This window comes from Hemiscyllium ocellatum, chromosome 17 (genome assembly GCF_020745735.1).
Source record: "Hemiscyllium ocellatum isolate sHemOce1 chromosome 17, sHemOce1.pat.X.cur, whole genome shotgun sequence".
Taxonomy (NCBI): Eukaryota; Metazoa; Chordata; class Chondrichthyes; order Orectolobiformes; family Hemiscylliidae; genus Hemiscyllium; species Hemiscyllium ocellatum.
This window is the reverse complement of record NC_083417.1, coordinates 18,366,969-18,387,178: the sequence shown is the minus strand read 5'-3', so window position 1 is coordinate 18,387,178 and position 20,210 is coordinate 18,366,969. Positions and strand designations below refer to the sequence as shown.

The 20,210-nt window shown below is 39.5% G+C and overlaps 1 protein-coding gene across 1 annotated transcript; it reads right to left on the bottom strand.

Moving 5' to 3' along the window:
- Positions 1 to 940: 940 nt before the first annotated feature.
- LOC132823653 (forkhead box protein C2-like) lies at positions 941 to 3,409 on the bottom strand. Its single transcript, XM_060837601.1, has one exon. The coding sequence runs from the start codon at positions 3,200 to 3,202 to the stop codon at positions 1,793 to 1,795; it is 1,410 nt and encodes a 469-aa protein (XP_060693584.1). The 5' UTR covers positions 3,203 to 3,409; the 3' UTR covers positions 941 to 1,792.
- Positions 3,410 to 20,210: the final 16,801 nt, after the last annotated feature.

Below are 20,210 nucleotides of genomic sequence, written 5' to 3'. Positions count from 1 at the left end.
ATCAGAATTCTGTAAATTTCGCTTGTCAAAATAAGTTTCATTCTTTTCACCTAAATCCAATACTTCAGGTGGAGTTACTGCTCCGGGGGAACGGTTTGAGGCCTATTCAGGAAGCATAACTGTAAAATAAAATTATACTGACCTGGCTTCAGCTTTGTTGTGAGTTTCTGTCAACCGTAATTAGGTTTTAGCATTTAAACGGAGATGAGCTTTTCTGCTGCAAGCCCCGTTCTTTCAGTCAACTGAAACCAGTGTTTGGTTGGGTTTGAACATCTGATGAATGAATTTAAAATTGATGGCTAAGTCTGTCAGTGAGTGGACCTGCGCCGTCTCAAATTTCTAAGTTCTAAGTCTTTTGGAACGTAAATATATTGCAGGAGTTTTAACATTACAAATCAAATGCTTTGAGATTAATAAATGTTGAAAGAGGGGACAGCACATCCGAGGCAGGAGCAACTAGGAATCGGCAGGTTTATTAAAGTTGCAAAGGTTTATTTTATCGAAGCAAAATAAAACTAATTATTTGGATCAAATGGTAACCAAAAGTGCATTTAACAGGGGCATGACATTGTCCTGTAAATTATGGGCTCAGACATTACATAGAGTTCACATGGTCACCTCAGATCCTTGACACGTCTGTTATAAACTTGTTCTCAATTACTTTCATGGATCTTACTAAACCTAAAAACAAAATCGCGTTCAATCTTGGGCACCTATTTGACAGTCTCGAAACTTTATATAGTTTTCAGTAAAAGAGTGGTGTGATGTGGTCAACTCTATGAACCGTGCAATCTGTTACTGCTCTGGCAACCAAATCGACAGGCAATATCACAGACTGAGTAGAAGTCAGCACGGATATAATCAGAATTAACCAGACAAAAGGCCAATGACAAGCCAGTATGCAATAAACCAAAAAAAAAATCCACTACGCCACATTAACTTAAGGCAAAAAAAAATCGATACTGATTTATTTTGGGTTTTTTTTCAGATAAATACAGAAATTAAGATCAACTGAACTCAGAAAGAAAATGATCTTAAAAGGATCAATTACAGACCGGAGCAGTCAGGGCCTGGATCGGCAATACAGAATTGTCATTTTTTTTAAAAAAGAGATTTCGTGTTTTAGAAAAATATTATGCATCCAATAAATTAGTTCTTTGGTTTTAAACGGAGCAAATATATCGATGATAAGAACGTAATAAAAATTACACTGTACAAGGCACATGGCTATAAAACTGAGGTTGAATAACAGTTACGCTTTGGCACTTAACAATGATTGGGGAACATTTAAAAAAAATCCAGTGAACTGAACTTTAAAATATATTAAATGGCTCTGTAACGTAGCCTCCATAGAAAATCGTACAATTTACATCAAATATAACGTCGCATCAACACCGGACAAAATGTCAGGAGAGAGAAAAAAAATCTTTGCTGTCGAAAATGGAACGTGACTGGATTAAACAAACAACTGCAGAAACAGAACATACAAAGGCATCACTAGAATCTTGGTCCATTAAGCAGTTTAGACCCTACATTTGGCAGTTGTCACTTTGCTAAACTTTAGTTATTCAAGTAGGTATCCCTAATGTTAAGAATGTTAAACAAAATGCGTGTCTTAAGTTTTCAAACTCCTTATACACACTTTCTAACAACTGGTCAACACAATGTAGACTGGACTGTCACAGTCAGTAATTTTATGTGCAGTCTCAAGTTGTTTTTTTTGCAGTTTTGTTTTCATCTCCCAATATACATTAAAAAAAACAATGAGAAGATAGAGAGGTTGGTTGTTAAATCAATACTTATTGCAGTCGTAGGCGTATGGTCCTGAATGCCGGTATACTGACGGTGTTGATCGGTAAGGCATTTGACAGCTCGTATTCCCGCTCACCTGATGGTCATTGAGGGCTGAGCTCTCAATGCCGAGTCGGTGGGAGTTAAACATCTCCCGCACATTGGGGAAAGTCTGCTGCTGGCTGCCGAACGTGTGGCCCGGGAGGTGGTTGAGATCTGCGCCGTGGTTGAGGTACCAGGAAGCGGCTTGTCCCGCCGGCGCCCCCGCCTGCTGAGGGTGACTCGGGCTGAGGACACCTTCCGGCGCTGTGCTCAGATTCATGGCGTTCAGGGAGGAGCCGCCGGAATGGTCTGAGATAGCATCCTCCAGGCTGGTGGGTACCAACATGTGGCTGCTCCTGTCCCCCGCGTACAGGCTCATGGTTCTCATACTGCAATGGTAACTTCCACTCGAGTCCATGTTGTGGGTGCAGCCTGGGCTGTACACGGCTTGTTGCGTTGGAGGGTAGTTCACGGGCAGAGAGGAGCCCATTCCAGTCCTCCCAGAGCTCACAGCCACGGGGCTGAGGTCCCCTGGAGGAGATGTCCTCAGTGTCATGATATTTTCCACGCTGAAGCCGGACAGGCTGCTGTTGGTGGTGTTGTGATCCGGGATGGAGTTCTCTGTCGACGCGGACGGCGTGGAGGCCACACTCCTTGGGCTGTCCTGGATCAAGCTGCCGTTGTCCGGGCTCTCCAAGCTCTCCACCTTGGTGATGACAGGCATGCCGGGCGAGCCCGCTTCGTTCTTGACCACCACCTTCTTGTCGGGGCAGGTGTCGGTCTGCGAGGCGACGTGCTGGCCCCCTTTCGCCGCTTCCTTCTGCTGCCGGTCGCGTTCCTCCTTGTCCCTGACCGCATCCTTCTTCTTGAACCTCCGCCTCCTCCGCAAGAAGCTGCCGTTCTCGAACATGTTGTACGAGTCCGGGTCGAGCGTCCAGTAGCTGCCCTTGCCCGGCTTTTTGTCATCGCGGGGCACTTTGACGAAGCACTCGTTCAGCGACAAGTTGTGGCGGATGCTGTTCTGCCAGCCCTGTTTATTCTCGCGGTAGAATGGAAACCGGTCCATGATAAACTGATAGATCCCATTGAGAGTGATTTTCTTATCAGGCGCGTTTTGGATGGCCATGGTGATCAGGGCGATATAGCTGTAAGGAGGCTTGACCAGGTCTTTAGGTGCCGGCTGCTGGTGATGGTGGTAAGGTCCATACGATCTCGCCATGCCTGTAGTATACTGCTCGTGGCCCGGGTACATACTCATCGGGGTGGGCATAGTGCCATAAGTGCCGGCGGTTCGGTAATAGTTTTGATCGCTGAGGTAAGGCACGACTCCAAGAGCATTGGGGTCTGACACTGGGTAACGCGCCTGCATCGCCGGGGAGTGAGACTGATTGTTTTTTTGGGTTTTGCTTTTCGGCACAGAATACAGCCGTGCACCGAATATTTGAGAAATTATCTTTATTGGTTGAAGGGTTGGATCCGTTTTCTCTCTCTCTCTCTCTCCCTCTCTTTCTCTTATTTTTTTGGAGAAAAAAAATAAGGTCCCCTTGATTAAGAGCGCGCCCGGAGACAGTCCTAAAAGCTTTTGGGGGAAGTTTCAACAACTTTCAGAAGAGAGAGGCTTTTACGGCAGGCAGGCTCCGCCCCTTCCCCAAACTTTCGGCCAATCAGAATGCGAGCTGTGGGGCGTTATTGCATATCGATACACGTAGGTGGCGTCTTGTAAAAGTGAAACAGGTTTCACTGATGTTGGGGTGAGGAGGGGAGGGGGGCTACCAAGATTCAGTATTATCAGTAGTTTTCTGTATTATACAGTGCTGGTAAATCAATCATATAAAGACTCCTGAGTTTTTATTTTGCGACAAAACTCGTTTCAGCTATTGCTCTGGATCTCACGGAACCTGCACGTGAAATTGCCCTCCTTGTAACGAAAATTCAAGAAAACACACGTTTTCTCGCATGAAACGCAGCCTATTGTGTGTGTTGTCTGTTGTGTGTGTGTTTTATTCTTCGCATACAATTTCATTTCTGCCAGATGATCGAATATTTTTCACCGCTAAATAACTAATTTCGGGTGAGAGTTTAATGAACTCCAACTCCCCACCCCACCCCTGACACCTTCCTATTGCCCATTTAACGGTCCTGTTAGGAATTAACCCGGCTGCGTTAGTTCACGAAGGAATTCTTCTGACAAGGTGCTGCTACTGAACTTCCCTCCTCACGTAGCGAAGTCAAAAGGTTTTCTTTTGTTCTGCTTTTAGTGTAGTAAGACGCAATTCATTCTGAGATTTACGGAATTAAATACACGAATGAGAAAACATCAAACTGAATTAAAACAATAGTCAGGAAGGGGAAAAGTACCTTTTGTGTGAAAATTGCCTTCAAATATACTTTCGTGGTATTGAAAGCAGCGTGTGATTGCAGTGTAACTGGTACTTCAACCCCAAACGCATACACCTCACTAAATGAGTGAAAACTATATTCTGTTGTGTTTAAAATTAAATCATTATCATAAGAAATTTTGCTCGATTGATATATTGCATTACGAACAAGGCAAATAGATTCTACTTTATAACGAACTGAGCAATTCTTAATGTAGTGGAAATAAGATGTCTTCTCGACTAATTAGTTTGTTTTATTAAATATCTCCAGACTGTTGCTAAACACGTTCTATATTTACTCTCGGGTCCAGGCGGACTGTGCATGGAAATCGATCATATCCTTTATCCAAAAACTCCTGAAAGGGAAACTAACTTGGTTTCCCTTCGAGTGCGTTCAAAATCAAATCAAAAGGGAATAACCGCTAGGAATGATCAACCCCCCGTTTATTTTCATGTATTTGATGCTGATTTTTTTTGTGTCTGCCACATTGATTATTTTATTTTACACTTCAAACCGACATAAATCAGATTATGCATCTGGGGTAATAATTATACCGATAAGTGACAAACGTCCTGTGGTTCCCCTGAAGTCTGGCGGACTTTGATAACAGCTTTTTTTTACACAGTCTGTCGGGTTATTTTTATTGCGGTTATCTACAACTTCCCCCCGCCCACTCTCCACCACCAACAATCTCCCCCCCCCCCCCAAACCCATGAGACACAAAACTGATGTTCAGGATTGTTTGCTGTTATACTTTTCAGCAAGTTTCAAAAATAATTTTTTTTTAAAAAAAGTGACTACGGTCGGCGAATGTCACTTGCAATGAAGTAAAAACTAACAAGCATATTCATTCTAAATTAATTACGTTTTGAAGCAATATTCGGAATATAATTATATGTGTAAGGGCACCAGATAATCAGCAAGTGCTCTTTCAGATTGCTAGCTACTATCTGGTCACAAGTTCATTTCAAAAATTATTTTTTATACATACGACACGTCTCCAATTCTTCTGCCTGTGCCGGTTCCATCGGTATCGCCGTTCACATCGGTTACAAATGTTAGAGGCTGTGTCGCCGAGGCAATTGCAGCCTGGTGGACCGTCGATGTATTAAAGATTGTTTAAAATCAGGCGTAGGCCATGCGAGTGAGAGACGAGAATGGTTACGGGAGATGGCGATGTTATGGATTCATCTTTACTCAGTGTGGGATGATAGTCTAAAGTTCCCCACTCGTACCGATTACAACTAGTTACCTTGAAAGAGATATGCACATTTATTTTATAATAAACAGGCGTGGTATTTTGTCTTGCCTGTTCAAATCGTGAAAATGAACCGTACATAACTGGGAAACAGTAAGACACAAAGTGGAATCTTGTTTATCCAGTGCATGGATGTGGATGTGATTTTTTTTTGTTTTTGTCGTTGTCAAGCATCGCGATTTTCCTTAATCTTTGATTGAGATTTCTGCAGAGAATCACTTAAACCATTTCAAAATCCCAGCCACAGTAGTAGACGGAGATCTCTTTAAATTTTTTTTTGAACTGTCACAGCAGTCTGACACATTGAAATGGACGAACAAATATTATGTCTCCGCGTTTTATTGTGTCTGTGTTAATCCTAATGTCAATACCAACTGAAAGCAGCATGGTTCAGTGGCAGCAAAAACAACTGGTTGCAAACGCCAGGGCAAGAAAAAGCCTTCAGTAGCACAGAAGTATGTGCAGATAAGGCCAGAATTTCCCTCGACTTGGACCCTGGCTCCTTCTACAATCAATGCCTCTTCCCTTTGCCAAGCTAAGAATAGCTGTTATACATTTTCCCCTCATAAAATCGTTTTTTTTAAAAAAAAGTATTAACGTTACTACATATTTATAGATAACGTTATTTCCCAATTGCGGCTTATAACAGTTATAAATGTTTCTTTGACAAATCCAATTCGCGTGCCTGTTGTGTAGAAAAAAATCCTAAACGCTTCATTATTTAAAAAGTAGTATTCTTCACTAGAATTCCTTACTTTCAATGAAAGAAAGTCTTCACTATTAGGGGAAAAGCGGCGCTGATAGCTAAAATTTGAACTAAACGCAGTAGCAATAACTTTACGAATCTGTACAGTATTCTTCGGGCGATGAACTGATTTTTTCAATAATGCATTATTTCATGAGTTTGTCACAAAACTAAATCTTTCATCTAACGTGGTGCGAGCCCGTGCATTTAGATCAGCATTATGACAGATATTTGTCCGCCGTCTGTGCATTTGGAGCGAACGTTTTAACGATAATCCAATGGTTACCCACACTTGTTTGAAACAATCTTTTCATTCTCTATTTACTCCTGCCCTCTACTGACGTTATTTATGTTTGCAGGATTTTCCGAAGTTAAATTTGTCAATTTTTTTCTACCTTTACCTGAGTTGGCCAATATGAAGATAATCACTATTTTTTCCCCTTTGTGAATAGTCTTCGTTGTTTACTCTCAACATCGAATTTCACTCCAAGCTTTTAGATTCGGACAGCACAAAAATATATCAATTTCCCAGTAGCCATTAAGATCTGAATTTGACTGGACGAATGAATTGCCTGAAGAGTACATTTTAAACATCCCGGTATAAATGTTGTTATATAGATTTACAGTACATTGCAAAAATCCAGACGGAAAATTTACGTGCTCGATAGATAATGTAGAGAATGTTGCAAAGCAGTTTTATAGATATTAATAATATTACTGTATTATAATTAAACACAATTGATCCGTTTATCGAATAAAGAAAATGATAGTTTTATTCCAATTGCAGGTTACAATAAAGACGTGGTCTGGCCAGCTAATTGGTTTGGTTTCGATCATGTCAGCTCCGACCCACTGAACAAGACCGGGGTCAGCCTCCTGGCATTTCTAAAAGTGGACTTCCACAAAGACTCGCTCGATTTGTCTGGGACTTCGTTGCCAGTATCACTTACTCAAAGACTAGCAGTTCACATTGAGTACTGAAGCTTAAAACGAGAGCGGTATCCCAAAGACATATCAACAGATTGTTAAAATATCACACGAAAAAACATGCAAACTCCTGTCTCTGTCCGATTCAGTATAATGAATGCTTTAAATCATTATTTCTATTGCCCCCGTTTTGCATTTCCGGAAAGTTGTCTTCTGTAAGAATCGAAATGCTGAACGCTTGCATTTTACTGTAAGGTTAAGTTTGACCAAGTACTTAATTTGGTCCATTTTGGCATGGAATATACCTCGTATGAGCCGACGTACAAGTGAACCGGATCGATGCGGACGCGAAAGAAGCTCTTAGTATTGAGGAAGATCACAGGAAACAACTGCATCCAGTCTCTCGCCATTAGATTTCTTCTCGTTTCAGTTTTCCATCATATAGATGTATCTCCTTAGTTTTCTGAACACCGGCGACAAAGCCTTTTTTATATTTGCAGGTTAATGTTCCATTAAAAAAAACATAAACGCAGATAGGCGCAGGATTCAATAACTTAAATGAGCGGTCGGCGCTGAGAATATATCTTTGTGCATCTCTGGTAGCGATAAAATGAAACGCAATGAAGGAAAACATATTAAGTCTTATCCTATTTACCTTCAATGTTTTCGTTCCTGACAACGTGGTAGCAATTTCAAACAAACTAATATGACAAGACCCTTCGGAAATCACACCAAAAAAATAATCAGATTGAATGAATGGTGCACTTTACTGTATGAGAAGAACGCTAGCAACAAAACCAGACTTTTCCCTCTGCAGCTAGTTTTGCATCGCCAGAAGGCTGAATGGACTGAAACTACACACAGGTTCGGCAGCAGGGCAGCGAACTGGGATGAAGAGGGAAGAAAATAAGAGGGAGAGGAGAACGGTGCAGTCCGCAAGAGTCGTCTGGAAACTCAGCAAAGCGGTGCATTTTAAATGTTACTGCATACTCTATAACATTACATGGAAACAAATTGAAACAATTTTCCGGAGAGTTTGGAGCATTCGTTACTTTTGCGAGAAATTTTTAGCATTAAACTCCCCTTTCGGAGAAGCAAAACTTTTTTAAAAAAGTTTAACCTGGGCTTGTTTGTATAATTATCGCAGTTTAAAGCTGACCAATTCCTTGTTTATTATATTAAGACATCACTCAACATGTAGGTACGTATTTTAATATTTTCCCAACAAGATCTACCATTTAGTTTATAAGAGACGGCCCTACTTCATACTTTGAAAGGAAATGGGGACATCCATCGTTCGATTTCACAATAATAATTCCTAATTGCAGAATCTATTGTGAAGAGAATTTATGACTGCACAGCAGGAAGGAGAGCAAAGATTTACTGCACGAAGGTGGAAAGGATTTCTGAAATAGCCTAATCATGAATAAGAAAGGGATGGAGCCCCTGATTAGGAGATAGTGATTGGAGATGGGGGGAGGAAGATGGAGTTCTACCGGAAGTTTCCCACTTGCTCAAAGTCCCCTTTCACCTTCAGCTATACGGTTATTATTCTGTGCATTTTCCTCTCTACTGACATTGCAAGGGGCAAGCTTGCGATCTGGAATTTGCTTGTAACATTTTATTGCTCTTGATTCCCCGTCCACAGGATTGCTTTTCAAAACAACAGACTAGGGAGTTGTCAACAATTTCTGATGTGGTCGGAAAGGTATGAATGATATTCAATAATTCCAAAAGATCAATTTTTGCAATGCCTTTTCGTCCAGAGACCCTGTCTGACTGTTGTCATCCAGAGTTCACGTCAGACAATTAAACAATGCGAACAGTATTACCCCATGACAATAGTGGCAACACTTCCAAAATGTTTAATTTAAACCCTGTGGTCGTCGAAGGCACACTATAGATTTGAGTCAATCTTTTAATCCCTGTAGAAAATACATTTGACTATATAAAACAGTGTTTAAACATTAATCAGTGAATTGCGGGTTGCAGAATATGTTGGGAGATTCCAAGGATTTCAGTTATTGCAGAAATGTAAATCCTCTCTTTATGAATTCAAGTCCAACTAGGCACAACATTCTCTGAACAATCAATTTCGAATCATTCAATCAATTTCTCTCTAACAAATTACGTTGACCTACAATAATGACTTTAAACACAGATTATTTATAATAAAACCATATACCACACTATAACTTCTATCTCTTTCTCGAATTTATTTCTGTGAAATTATATGAAGAATGGCTAGTCAAAAAAAATTCTATTGTTAAAATATTTCCTTCAATTATTTGAATAACCATAATGTTAATGTCAGCTAAGCAACAGAAAGAGTTTGCATTTAAAGATTGGTTTCAGTGTAATCCTCGGTGCCTGTCAAACCCAACTGTCCCTTTACAGCCAATGAAACACCAATTTGTGAACAGGAAGACCTCACAAACAGCAATATGATAAAGACCATATGGTCTGTTTATTTAGAAATGTTGATTGACAAGAAATATTATCAATGCGTAGCAGACAGATGAGGGAAAAACCACTTTTTACCTCTTGGCTAAGTGGAGGGCAGACCCAATGAGTAACGGACTTCAGCAGATTACTGAAGCTCCTCAAAGTTTGGAAATAAAGTACAACCCAACTTCTCAGTCCAACAAGAAAAATGTATAGAATGTAAGTAACAAAAGAATAGTTTTGCTTTTTTTTAAGAGTCATAGAGATGTACAGCACAGAAACAGACCCATCAGTCCAAAATAAAATTCCCCATTAAAATATTGCAAACCAGAAAACCAATTAATTGAAGTGCAGCTATTAAATGTTCCCGTGTAGTAGATAAAGTATTGTAAAATTAATTTGAAGTATTCTACCTCATTCAGCCGATTACTATGTTATAATGACTGTTGTAAAATAAAGCAATTTGTCAAAGTGGAATGTTATTTGTTGAGTATGTGCTGTTTGTTAAATGGACATTCTAACCTAATGCGGGTCAATGTGACTTGAACATCACATAACCAATTATGAAATTGGGCTGTGAAATGCAATATATTTTCATTATGTCTCCCATGATAGGTTATCTGGGATGTTGTGGGTGACAAAAAAAAATTAATGTGTTGAATTTATGTGTTTGACTTGGTGAGTTTCTGCTGCACGAAGAGATGCAGGAAATCAATATTATGAGAAAGATTAGATATTTATGCACTTAATACAAAGGAGATTGAATTCTGCTTCCCAACACAGAAATTGATTTTCCTCTAGCATAGGATTTCTTACTTGTCTTGAAGGGAAATAGAAAGGAAAGAATTTTACAGGGATGAAAATTCATATTAACAAATAGAATCAGTTATCCTGATACATTGTTGAAGTTTTGTTTGCATTTTCTCAGATAAGCAGGAGTATTTTGGGTTACAGTTGCATGATATATTTTTCAAGCTCCCATCCATCATCTTATTCAAAGACTAAGAAGTGCTTATAGCTTCTCTTTTACAGAGCTTCAAGGCTCCAGTTTTTCAGTTTCCACATAGTGATGTCAGCAATTTCCATGGAAAACACTGCAGCTGTCAGTAACGTGCCTGGATCATAAGTGTTTTCCACTCATCACAGTTTCCAATTATAATATACTGTGTATATTTTTTGATAATTATTTACTTTGTCAAACAGCCTCTTTAGAGATTATGACTGTTCCAATATATGTCTAAATTTCAACAAACAAGTAACTAGAAAAAGAACAGCTGATTCCAGTCAGCCCAAACTGTAATGTCTTCTTACAAAACCACTGACCATATCTATGCCATTGCATTGTGTGGAAGTTTTGAACTATTTCTATAGTGTACGTTGTTAGTGCTTAGCATTGCCATAACTATAAATCAACCCTAGTTGGCAAACATTGGAAACACAAAAGTTTAGCAGCAAATTTTCTTGTGATTTTATTAAAATAGGGAGCCTGGAAGAGATTTAGTAACAATTAAGAAGGCTAATAGTTTTTAAAAAGTCTGTCGTGGACAACAAAGTGGACATAGACAATTCTGATTTCTATACACTGGAGTTGGAGACCTTCTGACTCTTTTGCAAAGCAATTTTTGGTATAAATGGTTTTAGAAAGTTATGGGGTAATTTGTGTGTCAGTTCTCAATCTAGAAAAACTTTGACCACTAAATAAATTAAGTGCATGCACTCCATATTGTAAACCAAAGCTATACTGTAAATCTGGATTTCAAAATACTCAAGCAATTTCTTGGACTACCTGGAAACTTTCACAATATGAAATGGATTTTTTGAAGATATAAAAGGAAAAAGCAAGTGTTCTCAAAACATTTCTTAACATAAAAATTAGACTTGGAACATTGCATAACACATGGCCTATACAGCACATATTGTCACAGGCGTATATTGTTGAGCAGACGGGGTTAGAAAGCTCATTATCAAGGGTTTACATTGAAGAGTTGTACATTGAAGCCAGATGATGAGTCTCAGGTTGTTAGCTATAGGAAATTGCATCAAAGTTTCTTCATTTTGGCACAAACCTCAGTCAGAAGATAAGGATCAGTCGTGATTTAGAGACTACATTCAAACGTGAGTAATGTATCACACACTTTCCAGCAGAGACATTTTTATTGTATCTTTAAAATAAACCATTTTTGTGGAGACATGCACAAGGGAGGAATATACAGCATCAAGCATTAGCAGAATAGTTATTCTTGTTTTCATATTATTCATAGAAAATGTTGATCAACAATTCCACAGCCGTAATTTTGAATGGATTTTGTACTTTACTCATGAAATACCAAAACAATGGCTTCTTTCATGTGAAGAAGTGTTTGCATTACATTTGCATTGCATAGCCATTATCCTATGAATATCTGGTTGCACACTTGCAGAGCTTTGCACAGGTTGCTTTGATTTGAATATTTCATTCAATTTAGCTAGGCCTATATGTCAGAAAGGGAACCATTTCATGCAACAAGCTGTATATGTTGATTCAATTGATTTTCAAATCTGATTTCAAGAATGTTCATCCTATCATAATAGTGTCAGAGCAAAAGAAAGTCTCCTGTAAACAAATAGCACATTCCATTTTTTTTTCTTCACATGAGAAGGATCGAATAGCATGGGGGCAGCTCTATCAAGCTGAATAAGAATATTTTCCTCAACTGCTCCAGACTGCTTAGTTCAGGCAAACAGACCTAGCCTCCATCAAATCAAAATACTTTGATTGTTGAATATTTGAAATAAAAACTGAAAATGCTCAAAATATCCAACAAATCTCGCAAATCTGTGGACAAAGAAATGAAATTATCACTTCATGTCAACTCATTTTTCATCAGAATTGCAATTGTGACCTGCAGTCAAGAGCAGGATACAGTCAGGAGGCTTTGGCCATGTTTTGAATTTGAATCCAAGTTTTTGAAAATGTAATACTCAAACATTATAATGATTCAGATAACTTTGACAACCTGAATGTAAGAGTTAGGTATTGCCTCACAACAAGATAGTGAGTCGTTCTAACCACCAATATTATCATATCTCATTGTGACAATCTACTCACGATCTACTTTGATAGAGGACATGCTCATTTTCCTTGTCACTTTACCATTTAAATTTTTTTATACAGCCATGCTAGTTAAGCCTTTTGCAGCTGGGACCCATTCCAGCAAATACAGAAATGTTTCTCATCATAACGCAATTGAGCATAATTCAGAACCAATATAAAGAGAATTATTGTCAAGACTGGGGTAGGTAGATAGTTTTCTTCATATTAAGGACAAGAAGGAATTCAAGGATAATGCAGGAAAATGTTGGAGTAACAGATCACTATGATCTCATTGAATGGTGAGATGGTCATGAAAGGCTGCATGGTCCACTCTGACTCCTATTTCTTATGTTTTCATTGTAAACAATAACAATTGTCTAAAAAAACACTGTTGAAGAATTTTTAAAAAGCTTCCAAGGAACTGGATATATTTGAGTTGTTGCAATTATCCTTTCATTTGGTTTTTAATTCCATTATTTATACATTGTGCAATTTGCTGAAAATAATTATCCGGACCGCAGATTCCAAAATTCTAAGCACAAATTGAGAGTCTCACTTAGTTTTCAAAATGGTTGGTTATAAGAAGTAAAGCTCCAGTGGAATAAACATAATTGTTTGAATTTAGAATTAGTCCCTTGTCTGGGATAGAGTAGTCTATGTTTCACTATACACTTAATCTGGAATACGCATGTGAAAGTGATTGCAATTGTGGAACCAATGGCATTCTCTGATGATAACTTTCCCCATCATCTTGAAGTAATTTCTCTGCTACTCGGTCCGCTGAGTGGGCTGCCAGTATCAAGAACCTAGCCACCACCCATCACATAGATGACCAATTATGAAACCGACTTCCAAAAAATTGTTGAGTCAACCTCATTGCTATTTGGTCCCAATACTGGGTTTTTGAAGCCCACGGTAAATCCAGCACCATTTTCAGACAGACATGCAAATCACAGAACATTGTGTTTATTACACAGTTATTTACATTTAAAACTTAGTTTTTACATTATTTTCTTGATCTAAATTTTTCACTTTATCTGAGAGAAACTTAATTTTGTTACAATGCCTTTAAATCATTAAGAGTTATCAGCTGTTATCTGATCCTGTTTAAAACATTGGATCTTGCTTTAATTGAATGTAAGTTGCTTTCAAAATTGCTAAACCAATTGTCTTCTTCAGCCATCTCATTGCTTGGAACCTGTCATCCATCAAACCAGACAACTGTGATAACGTTGAGTCCTCCTGAATATTTTATCCTGGGTGCATTAGTTCTAGCCGATAGCATTTCTTTTGTTGCAGTAGGGAGTTCAAATAATTACAGATTACATAATTTCAAATTTTATTCGATTTGGCTCTTGAGAATCAAGGTTAAGTTTTATTATAATAGCAAAGTAATTGAACGCATCATCTTGGTGCTATGATGCAGCATTTAGTTAACAATAGACTGTTAATTGATGCTCAGTTTGTGTTCTGCCAGGCCCACTCAACCCTGATCTCACTGCAGCCTTGATCCAAAAATGGAGTTGAACTCAAGAGGGGAAGTGAAGGTTACTGGTCTTGACATGAAGACAGCATCGAGTGAGTGCAGCATCAAGAGGTCCTAGCAAATTCTGAGTTAGTGGGAGTCAGCGAGAAAACTCTCCAATAGTTGAGAATCATACTTAGAAGATGACTGTGGTTCTTGGAAATCAATCAGTTCAGCTGAATGATATGACTGCAGGTGTTCCTTAGGGTATTGTCCTTGACTCAACCATCTTTAACTGCTTTATCAATGCCCTTTCCTCTTTCATAAGCTCAGAAGTGTGCATTTTAGTTGATGTGTCCACAATGTTCAACATTATTCTTGACTCTTGTAATATTGAAGTGATTAACATTCATGTTGTACAAGTGCTATGCAATGACTATTGCCAACAAAATGGTATCCAACCATTATTCCATGACTCTCAGTGGCTGAATTACTCCACTACCAACATCCTGGGGATTATCACTGAATGAACTGGACCAGCCATTTAAATACTGTGGCTACAAGAGCTGGGAATGAATAATGTATCTCCTGACTTCACAAAGCCTACAAGGTACAAATCAGGAGAGTGATGTAATATTTTCCATTTGTGTCGATGAGTGCAGTTCCAACACAATTCAGAAAGCTCAATAACATATAAAACAGCTAGCTTATTGGCACCCTGTATAACACAGTCAGAGCAGTGTGCATCATTTGCAACATGCACTATATAATGACTCATCAATGCTTCTTAGACATCACCCTCCAAATCCACATGCTCTACCATGTAGAAGGGGAAGCAGATACCTGGGAATACCACCACCAGCACTTTTGTCTCAAAGTTACACACAAGCTGATTCCAAACTCTTGCTGTTCCTTTCCTCGAATGCTAGATCTTGGAATGCCCTTCCCAACAGGCATGTAGGATGTCCCTACACATAGATTGCAGTAATTGAAGAATGCAGCACACTCAAAGGGAAAGGTCTGAGGAAGGGTAACTTGACCCAAAATGTTAACTTTGGTTTCCCTGCACAGATGGTGCCAGACCTGCTGAGCTTTTCCAGTAATTTCTGCTTTTGTTTATAAGCAAATAATATATTGTATTGAAATACATTATTTCTAGAGTTGGAAATGCCACCTTTTGGAATAGGCGTTAAGCCAAAAGGCATGGCCTACCTGTCATTTAGATAAGAAAGAGCCCATGGCTATGTCGAAGAAGGCATTCTAGTTTTCATGATGTCCCACCCAACACTTACCCCTCAATATCATCATTAAATGGACTATTTGGTGATGGTGGTACTTCTGTTTATGGAATCTTGTGGTTAGCAAACCGACTGTCGTGCTTCCTATTGTACAGTAGAGGCGGTACTTCAAGAAAGTATTCAATTGGTGACGAAGCACTTTGCAGCATCCTCAGATGATTAAAGGCATTGATTTTTCTTTCTATTTATGAATTAAGGTCAGAGCAGGGAAACAACAAAGTCAAAGCATCATACCTCACAGCTTTGAATGTAATTATTTTTGAGTAAATTAATAGGTCATTTAAGTGATACAGAGTGGCAAGTCCACAATCCTTGTACTATTGTACTACTTCACGAGGTGTTTGTACAGAGAGAAAGTTGTATGCTGGGTGTTCTTGTGTTAGATGTAAATAGGTCTGCCAAAAAGCAGACAAAGTTTTGTACATAATAGTTACGACAAATGTTTAATGTTTTGAATTCCATTAACTTTAAGAAACAAAACTAAGAATTGAAAACAAAGATGCATGCAAATGTATTGGTGCTTCATGAAGTTGCTTATTTTAATTAAATCAAAGTGCTGAGCTGAAGATTAACAGGTAATTATTTTACATATAAGTTAACACAGCAAACACAACAGGGAAGGATACTCTAAATCTTGAAAAATATTCAAGCAGTTAGTTTATTTACTTCTTTTAAAAAAAAATCGCTTGAGAGGAACTGGGTAGCACAGTGAGTTAGCACAACTGTCCTTTCGCCTGGGTTTGAATGCAGCCCAAGTTAATGGAATGAAAGGTTCTTCTCTGTAAAAGCTGTAAGAGGCTTCAGTGAAGTGAATATGAACAGTCCCAGTCCATTTCTTAGCCCAGAGTCCGAAGCACAAAACTGACCACAAATTGGCAATCTCACTTCGGTCATGAGGACAATCAGAGTAGGAAATGGAAAGTATGTGCTTGGCAGCAAAGGGAATGGTTCAGGGGTTAGGATTAGGTACCTTATTGGAATGGAGTACAAAACCTATACTGTGCTACATCCAATGTGATTCACTGGTAATGATCAAGTTTATCTTTGCAGATATGTCTGCTGTAAATGTAATTCTATCTTTTGTTAAAGTTAAACTAAAAGTAACTCTATCATACACAAAGGGCAGAAACATGCATAGAACTCATTGTAATAAATAGTTGTACATTTTCTATAGGTAAAGTTATAGAAATTTGAAGGTTCAACACAATCTCACTAGTAAGAATGCAACATCAAATAGCACAGTAATTCTTTTTTCCTCAGTTGTTTCAGCATCACAAGGCCAAGTGATAATGCATAATGCCTCACTTTATTATATTCCTACCACTTCATTTTGGAGAAAGTGAGGACTACAGATGCTGGAGACCAGAGTTGAAAAATGTGATGCTGGAAAAGCACAGCAGGCCAGGCAGCATCCGAGGAGCAGGAGAATCGACATTTCGGGCATAAGCCCTTCTTCAGGAATTCCTGAACAATAGCTTATGCCCGAAACATCGATTCTCCTGCTCCTCGGATGCTGCCTGGCCTGCTGTGCTTTTCCAGCATCACATTTTACCACTTCATTTTGTTTGGCTCATGCATTACTTTATTTTGTTACTTTGCTGCTGAAAACTGAAGTGCAAGAATGATAAACAAAAAAATGTTTGACAATTGGTACCATTTTTCATGAAACATAAATATTGCTTTCGGCTCAAATTTTCCCATCAGACGATTTATAAACGGAGCACTTGTACAAAACCCATATTGGCTGTTTGCATTTCATTCAAAACGGACACTGGTTTCTCAAACAAAACTGGGAATGTTGATTAGCAATATGTAGAATGAAAGCAGAAACTAAAGAATTTTAATAAAACATCATAAATGTCTGATTGTACAGGTGCATATAATATTTTGACTGCCAATTCCCCACTCTTACATGGGCACTGAGAATGTTCAATAATTTTGAACACTTTCACAAGTTCAAAAATATGGATACTTCCATATTCAGAAGTTATATTAAAAGTATGCATTAATATAATTTAAAATACAATATGACTAGTAGCAACAATCCTAACTGCAATACAATTATCCATCCTTTGAAAGACAGAAAAACAGTCACTTCTAATATAGCATATAAAGACACAACTGTTAATCTTCTTTGGAATATGTTGTGATCAGGGGAAATTCTGCCTCTCGGGCAATGTAGAGAGAAAACAATTGATGTGAAAGATGTCTGAGTCAGTATGACAAGTCTTCGTAAAGATCAGGTAAACCCTAACCTTCCTGGGACTTAAGACCCTTGAATTTATCCCGTTAAACTCTTATCTCCTTGTAACTTCCCTAAAGAAAAATGAGTAGAAAGATATTTAAATTTTAGTTCATAATGTATTCTCTTCAAAGCCTCCTATAGACTATTGGGTTTGTAAAATTGTAGAATCATAGTATGATACAGCATAGGAAGAGTCCATCAGGTCCATCACGCCTGTGTACACTCTTTCAAAAGAATGTCTGCTCAGTCTCATTCTTTGTTCTCCCTACTGCTATATAAACCTTTCCCCTTCCAATATTCCTCTGACTGACCCTGCTTCAAATATTCTTTCAGGCAGTAGATTCCGTTTGGAACACCCTGAGCAAGGCCTGGACTCATCTCACAGTCTGCCTTTGTTTTTGTGTGCTGGGAGCCCCTGAGCAAAGGTTAAACCCCTGGACTTACTGAAGCCTACTGATAAATATGACGAGCTTCCTGGCTGGAACGGCTTGGCAAGCAGCAGTAATTTTGGTCTGGGATCTCTGTCTAAAGGGACAAAGTACAAAAAGACAAGGCGAGACAGAACACGAATGCTGTGAGTGAGTGCTATCAGAGTAAATGAAGAGCCTGAAAGTGCAGCTTGGTCCAGTCCATGAGCTAGGTGCATGCCCCTGAACACACTGTGCCCTTGCTGCAGCATTACAAATAATAATCCAAGGTGCACCACTGAAGTGCATAAGTGGTTTAATCCCAAGCATTCTTAGAGGCCGGAATGTGTTGAATGACAATGTCCATGGAGTGAGCTAGAAGTGGCCAGGCAATATCAGGATCAGGGTGAGGAGCTGAATGATGGGCAGCACATGCCTGTCTTGGCTCTTGGTGCCTTATTGCAGGCTATTTTCATCTTGGAATGAGAGAGAGGGCAGGAATTATTGGAGATGAGAGTAGGTAGCCCAGCTAATACTGTAAGTGCAGGTGGGGAAGTGTCCCAGTGAGGATCAGGAAGTGCAGACTCAGTAGTGTCGGGCGTTGAGGTGGGCAACAATAAATGGAGAAGACGTTCAAGCAATAGTGAGAATTATAGAGCATGAGCCTTGGTGGGAGGTGGGTGCAGTAGCAGAGACAGAGTAAGTATGTGGTATCTGAAAGAAGATGGTGGAACTTCTCCTTCACCCAATATTGCTGAGCATTCCTTCAGATAGCTGAGACTGCTCGAAGCACGGCAGTGACCTTGCACCTGGATGGCATGGTCTGGTACCATGGCCTCTACTGCTTGTGTTGGGGGGGGGTAGGAGGAAGCCCAACATTAGCATTACCATGTCCAGAGAGCTTCAAGGCATCTGCTTACAAAGTGGGGCACTGATTTCCCCTGTCTATCATTTCCAGGGGAAATGTCAGCAACTGTGAAGGGCAGCTATGGACTGGCAGTGCTTATCCAGGTGCACAACAGACTGAAAGATGGTGCAGATGCCAGGATGTCAATGATTTCTGGGATATCCATTGACTGGGAAGTTGTTCAGCGAATGACATGTGGTAAGATGAGTGATAATCGGATGGGAAGGACACTTTTGGAGCATGGTAGGTAAGTAATGAGGTAAGTTTGATATGAAAGGATGAGAGAACTCACTTGGCCTCATGGTGATTAGCCTTCCAAAAATTCAATACAACTGTGGATTCAGCCAAAACTTCTACAATTTAGCCCAATAACTTTAGACAACAAAAGTAAATTTAGGAACTAAAGATAGCTATGATACGGCCATTTCGATATATAGTATTCTTGATCAATTTCTTGTATTTCTGGGGTTCTCATTTCTTGTATATCCAGTACAATGCGTTTGTCTAATAGCACATGCAGATGGCTCAGCACTGTAGCTCATTGGTTAGCACTGCTGCCTCATAGCACCAGGGACCTGGGTTCAATTCCCGCCTCAGGCGACTGACTGTGTGGAGTTTGCACGTTCTCCCCGTGTCTGCGTGGGTTTCCTCCGGGTGCTCCGGTTTCCTCCCCCAGTCCAAAGATGTGCGGGTCAGGTGAATTGGCCATGCTAAATTGCCCGTAGTGTTAGGTAAGGGGTATATGTAGGGGTATGGGTGGGTTGCGCTTCGGCGGGTCGGTGTGGACTTGTTGGGCCGAAGGGCCTGTTTCCACACTGTAAGTAATCTAATCCAAAGATGTGCAGGTTAGGTGAATTGGCCATGCTAAATTGCCCATAGTGTTCAGGGATGTGCAGGTTAGATACATTAGTCAGGAGTAAATGTAGAGTAGTAGGGGAATGGGTGGGTTACTCATCGGAGGATCAGTGTGGACTTGTTGGGCCAAATAGCCTGCTTCTGCACTGTAGCCATTCTAGGATGATCCATGAGGTGGTTCCACAGTCAGAGAAATTTGCACTGATTTTCAATGGCATCATCACTGAACTCCTCACTGTCAATATCCTCATGATTACCACTGACATGAAATTGAACGGACTAGCCATAGAATATTATAGTTACAATAGCAGGTCAGAGTCTGGGAACTCTGTAGTGAGTAACTCACCTCCAGACTTTCAAAAGCCTGTCTACA